Source organism: Buceros rhinoceros, unplaced genomic scaffold (assembly GCF_000710305.1).
Source record: "Buceros rhinoceros silvestris isolate BGI_N320 unplaced genomic scaffold, ASM71030v1 scaffold8301, whole genome shotgun sequence".
In the NCBI taxonomy this organism is placed as follows: Eukaryota; Metazoa; Chordata; class Aves; order Bucerotiformes; family Bucerotidae; genus Buceros; species Buceros rhinoceros.
The window spans coordinates 1-6,271 of record NW_010393634.1 but is presented as its reverse complement, the minus strand read 5'-3'; the positions used below and the strand labels follow the sequence as shown (position 1 = coordinate 6,271).

The 6,271-nt window shown below is 38.3% G+C and overlaps 1 protein-coding gene across 1 annotated transcript; it reads right to left on the bottom strand.

Moving 5' to 3' along the window:
* Nucleotides 1–1,575: 1,575 nt before the first annotated feature.
* On the bottom strand, nucleotides 1,576–6,230 carry LOC104501157 (chromosome unknown open reading frame, human C15orf26). The gene is made up of 7 exons (XM_010144920.1): nucleotides 6,168–6,230; nucleotides 5,924–6,013; nucleotides 5,521–5,756; nucleotides 4,886–4,970; nucleotides 3,924–4,082; nucleotides 2,709–2,782; nucleotides 1,576–1,762 (listed from the first exon to the last, which is right to left on the bottom strand). The coding sequence occupies exons 1-7, from the start codon at nucleotides 6,228–6,230 to the stop codon at nucleotides 1,576–1,578; spliced, it is 894 nt and encodes a 297-aa protein (XP_010143222.1).
* Between the last annotated feature and the right edge of the window lie 41 nt (nucleotides 6,231–6,271).

Below are 6,271 nucleotides of genomic sequence, written 5' to 3'. Positions count from 1 at the left end.
GGGTCACAGCAAGGTTTGTTCCAGCAACGGTCTGGGTTTAAGGTGTCGTCTTGTTTTTTACATTTAACCTAGAGGAAAGAGACTTTGCCACATTTGGATTAGTTACCTCTAGTATCAATAAATGTCCACAACTGTCAAATTAGAAACACTGCAGTACACTCACGCAGCCTAAAGTTTTCTAGATTAATACCTACAAAAATCAAAGCGGAATTATGCCAATCTGTTGTGAAAATGTGCAGAATTTTTATCTGGAAGTTGGAGTAACGGTACCCAAACCATTCTATGATTCTATAAAAATGAAAGAAACAGTAAAAGAAAAATTTCATCATTTCTTCTATTAATCCCCATCTATAACAGACCTTGAGGTTTGCACATGATGAGTGTGATTCAAAAACTGTCCTCTGCAACACAGTCCCCCAAAGCAAACCTGCATGTCACAGAACCGTAGTCTGTCTCCTGCTCTGAGAGCACGTTTGCCGAGTGCTAGTTAGCCAATTCTGCAGTCTGCTGGTTTGATGTAGGATGAATAAAGGTAGAAACTTTTAAAGCCTTGCCCATGGGTCTGAAACAGTCTGTCTGAGATAGAGCTTGAAAACATGTTTGGATCAGCCCCCTTGTTTGTGAAAGTTTAGTGGGTTTGTTTTGGTAAAAATTTAAAAGTTACTTTTGACCTTTATGAACATTGAAGATCTTTGGAATTCTTTTTGAGAATGGAGATTTATGTAGTATTTTAAACAGAAATTCACTTACTTTGTGCAGGAGGAGCCCACTTGTGTGGCAGGTACATGAGAAGTGGACTACGTATACATGTGGCTTTACTAAATGGATATAATGGAATGTCATAGGTTAAGGAGATTCTCTGTGGTGCTGCTTTGGCTTCCATATAAAGACAGAGGTAACTCTTGAAGTAATGACATCCGTTTTTCATGTCTTTGCATCTCGTGCTTGGTTGATTTTGTTAAGTAAATGTGAGTTCCGGCTGAAATTTTTTAACATTCTTGAGCCGTTTTTTTTCATGTGGTTTCTCTGGTGTCTAACTAGGTATGAACATATTCTACAATCTTTTCCGTACTGGATAAACTTACAGTGTCTCTTATTCTCTCTCTACTTTGGCATTTATTTTCATGAAACCAGAGGGGTGGCTTAATTTTCATTACCAATTTTACCTTGCTGTCAAACTTGGTAGAAATGATTCGGGATTGAAAAATTCTCTGGGTGGGAGGCAATTGGAACATGGTGATGCACGGAAAAGGCTGATGGAAGTCTCTAGTTTGCATCACTGCGTTTAAGTTTTTGATTGAGTGGCATTTAAATGTTTAGAATATATGGACAAAAGTAAAAAACTCAATTTGTACCTTTTTTTAATTTATTACCGCAATGAGCATGAAAATGGGAAAATGAACCCTTCCTGATTCATGAATTTTTGGTGTTGTGTATGGTTAATCGTATTGTAGCAGGTTTTTTCCACTGTATAACCTTTAAAACATACATCCCTAAAACTAAAATCTGAACCGAGAAAAGCCAAGAATCAGAATCTCATCAACCTCTGTCAGCTGTAATCTGGGATTTTATTATTCATGTCTCTTCCTGAAGCTCATTCTTTCTGATACCCCCTGGGTGAGGGCTGGGTCTGTCAATCATTGTTGCACCTTCATTGCTGGGATTTCCTGTAACTATTTTCCAGTAATTCTTATCTTCTTCAGCTTTATGGGAGTCCAGATAAGTGTGACAAGTTACTTCATACTCTTTTCCGAAATAAGAACTGCAAAATCAAAGAAAAGGGAATGGGCAGGGGGAATTAGTACATACACAAGTTCAGCAACTCGGCATTATCCCTGACTTGCTCAAGGTTTTTTCATGTTTCTCTAGGTTTATTCAGAAATAGCACCGCGCACTTTCAAATATCTGACCCTTACAAAAAACACAAGTGCCCACTTTGTTGCCTGTGAATAGGAAATTGAAATCAAAGGGAAGTGCCACCTTTCTAGCTTCGGAGCTAAAGCAGCCCCGTGAGCGTAAGGCACTGATACACCAACGCAGTATGGTTAACCCCCCATTACAATTCCCATCACCATTTCTCTCTGACTGAAGAGAATTCTGGCTACTTAGTAGCTGCTTCAGCCTCCAACTTTCAGACCTAGTTTTATCCTCAAAAATCTCATACAAATCCTTAGTCAGATCTTGCTCAGAATTTAATGGGAAAAATCGGTATACTCCTTAACAATGCTTAATCAACACTGATTTAGTGCATGAATATAAAATTGAACAATAGGATTAACTTCAATTTGTTGAGAGATTGATTTATATGGACATAAGCAATGTATTGGTTTATGCAGTATGTTTTTATTTATTTTTTCTTACTCCTTAAACTTCCTAATATACCTTTTTTTCCTTAAAAAAAACTCCAAGCAACTGTAATTGCTCAAGTTATTCAAAGAGAGGACCACCAAGAAACTAGACAAGGCTAGAAGCATGACATGATATGAATTAAAAAGAAAAAAAATCAAATAAGACCGATCTAAGTGTCTGCATCATCACTGCAGCACACAATACAGCCCAGAAACAAAACAAGGGAAAGCAGAATGCGCATTCTGCCTTCTTTTCCGTTTCCTCAGCTCATTCCTGAAGCACCTATCTTGCTTCTTACCATAATTGTTCATATTGGCACATCACTATGCCCATCCCTGCCAGTTATAAATTATTCTTACCTTGTCCAAAAGTTCCTTGGAACAGCTAAGCTCCGATTAGTATGGCAATGAGTAATAATAATTGTAGAGTTTGCCTGGAAAAAAACAAAAACAAAAAAAACCCAAGGGAAGACCTTGACAGACTACTAATTTTACACTAATTTTAACTATTCTTATTCAAATCAAATGCTTTTATTTACTGCTTAGTGTAAGACCACATCACGCTCTATCACTCTGAGACTGCTGTACGTTTACAGTGAGGCATTTTACACCTTGTCAGTTGTCAACCAACTGTCTTAATCACTCGGACCAGCCAAATGCTTAGGCCTCTGGTTAGGCACATTCTCTTGTCCAGTACGTTCTACTGCCCTCTTTTGTGCGGGGCACTTCAAAAAACAAAATAAAAAATAAAATAAAGTCAAGCAAGTAGTAGAGAGTCGCTCCAGTGGCCTGTGCCATCAGGGTAATTCCTCCGGCAGTTGGTATCTGCCATATGAGAGATCCAGATGGTTTGGGGGGACAGCCCAGAAACGGACCTTTATATCTTACCAATTTACAATTCTTTACGTGTTACAGAATTAATTTTTAGTCACCTCTGTTCACCAATACTGTGAATAAGGAATCTTGCCTTTGACAAGTGCATAATTTTGTCTGTGTTTATTAGTGAGCTCATTCATGTAAATGACTCACAGCTGGAGGCTGTAAAGGAATGTTTATATTTGGGGTATTTTGCTATTCAGCACTGCAGGAAGGGTAGCAGTTATCTGCAACAGGAAGATACTGCAGCTGCTTCATGTGTTTACAAAAGGTAAAAAAACGCACTTGGAAAACTATCCACCTATTCAGATGCCTTGGGGGGGTTTTAAATAATTTTTAAGTTTAACGTACAGGAATTCTTAATTAATCACAACTCCTAATATTGGAAATGGAATTTAGTGTTCGCGAGTGCTGAAAAGCAGGTTCCAAGTACTGCATCCTCATAACATGATAATGTCAACTTTTAAAAAATTCTGATGAGTGAAATAGAGCAAGTCAACCTCAAAATGAACACCAGAACCTGGTAGTTGTATATAGAGATTCCCTGGAAAAAGAGATTATTCCTTCCCTCTTCCCCTTCCTAAAACTACAGGTCATAAGGAAAATATGTGAAAAAAATGGACAAGACTTTTATCTAAGTATCCCATCTACTGTTTCAATTAAATCTTTATAACATTTTCTAGAGTTTTAATTTCTTACAGGAACTGGAAATCCTTCATATTCAAGACGCATTTGTGGATCCAAGAAGGCAGCTTGCCAGCAAGTCAAATATGAAAGCTCATCAGTCAAAAACACTTGCTGAAGGTACGATTTTTTAGCAAATCTTATAAATGACTTATGATCACTTCCTAGATATAACTGTAAATAAAAATATATAATAAGGACAGTATAAATATAAAAGAAACAAGATAAGTAATTTTAAAAAATATTTTTCAACACACAAAATTTTCTCTCAGCTCCTGAAAAATCAGTCTGCCAAGCTAAAGCTACACATAGAAAACCCATGAGGTAGATTCCACGCTGTTGATAAACTCAGTAAGTAGCTAGTCTACAGCCAGACTGATAGAGTATCCAGAGTGAATACTAGTTTAAAATTGAATTTACCCTGCAAAGATTCTCACTCACCAAAGTAGCTGTTGAGAGGAGAAATTTTTTCAAAGTTGTGAGTGCATATTTATTGTGTAACGTCTTATTTGCTTCTAACTTGCAGCAGGAAACAGTATTAACATTTAATAGAAATCTGCTCCCTCAGAATAGTAGAATAGTATGTTACTTCATGTACCTATTATAGGTTTATCTTCACAAGAAATGCAATCTTCTCAGTTTGGATTTATTTAAAGTCAAATAAATACATCACTCTCTAATGATGACTTCTTTCACGACTCACAAGCTAATTTTAATTTCCTTTTTTCTGCTCTCTTATTTTTTAAAATCTCCTTTATCCAGTCATTCTGGCTGACAGCCTCCTTGGCCTCCACACCTGATCTCAGGCAAGTTGTATAAACTTTCCGAACAGGTATTGCTTATATTGATCTATGTATGGTCCTGAATCTGTTCTGTAAAGCTGTTGAACCACTGTACAGCTCTTTCTCCATACATATATACATAGTAATTAAATGCACACTAACAGCATATGCCGATTTGCAATTTTATTGCCTCACCATCGGATCAGAAAACCCTCCTGTTGTCCCAAGAGCCAAGTTTTGTCCGAATCTAATTGGTTCACCCACTGCACCTCCATCAACACTTAAAATTGTGAAAAGAAAGAAAGAGATGTTCAAATAATCAGCTTTACTATTCCGTCAGTTTGGTTTGGTCTACAGTTATGTCCTGTGCCAACACTTTCTCTTAAGTTTACCTCTAAAACCAGATAGAATATCTTAACTGAAAGGGCATTTCATGCTTGAGCTACTGGTTAAAATATTTAGCAGAATAGAAACAGACTGTGTTGATTACTTTACTTTCTATGATGTATTAATGTCACGCATTAAAAACAGCTGCAGAGTTCACCAGGTGATACAGTGAGCTCGATTCTGTTTCCACACCAGTTCTAAGGTGATGTAAACTTCCTTGGAATTATTCACGGTAATAAGTGGAGCAGAATCCAGTTTAATACATGACTCAATGAGTCATGTAGTCTTTCTTAAATGACTTCTGACTCTTACTCATGAGTCTTTCTTAAATAAATTAATCTTTAATTTATTTGTATATCGTCAAACTTCATTGTATATTTCTCAAAACAAGATACTGAATGCTAAAATAATAATTGAGAACAACTCAGAATAAAGTACCAAACCTTAAAATACAAAAAGTATTTCGACCCACAGGCTCCCCACTCTTGACTGCACTAACTCCACGAGGGGCTTGCAGTGATCCGGCCGAATACAGGGACATTTCATCCAGATTAATTGCCAAAGTCAGGCTGCCACACTCTCCATAGTGATTCTCCGGTGAGGACTTGTTGTCGGGGTTCAAAAGCATCACGGTGTCTCCAAAATGAACAAAACCATCCTTAGATACCGACAGCTGTATCTAAATTAAAACATATGTGATTTTTACAGAATTATCTGAGCCCAGTATCAGAAGCGTATTGGCATATAAAATGCTAATCCGTACCCTATCAATGCACAAATTACACCAACAACAGCTATGTCGTTCTCTGGGGAGTCAGAGGGTTGACAACCATCCTTAAAAATTACCTTCTTTAAAAGATTATCTTCCAGTTTGTTTATTTTCTGTATTAAAAGTTCTCCTCGCTCTCTTTTACGCATGAATTCCCTCAAGCGGTCCTGCTCGCAAAGGAGAGAGGAGGCAGACATGTCACCCCGCGCTCACAGTCTCAGGTGTAAACCGAATTTAAAGAATTAGGGGAAAACACCGTGAGGTGACGGGGCGGGCGAGGCTCCCCGGGAGCCAGGGGGAAGGGCCCGGCTCCACCAGTACCTCCTCCAAACACGCGTCCTCCTCCCAGTTGCCGATGAGCACCCGGGGTCTGAGGGCGGCCATGGCTCCCGCCCGGGCCGCGCCGCGTCCGCCGTCACCATGGC

Excerpts from the sequence above, each read along its gene's own strand:
- LOC104501157 (XM_010144920.1), bottom strand. The coding sequence starts at position 6,230 with ATGGCCGCCCTCAGACCCCGGGTGCTCATCGGCAACTGGGAGGAGGAC. Across the intron at positions 6,014-6,167 it reads AGGACGCGTGTTTGGAGGAG|GACCGCTTGAGGGAATTCAT; the intron begins GTACTGGTGGAG and ends CTTTGCGAGCAG. Across the intron at positions 4,971-5,520 it reads AATACTTTTTGTATTTTAAG|TGTTGATGGAGGTGCAGTGG; the intron begins GTTTGGTACTTT and ends CACAATTTTAAG.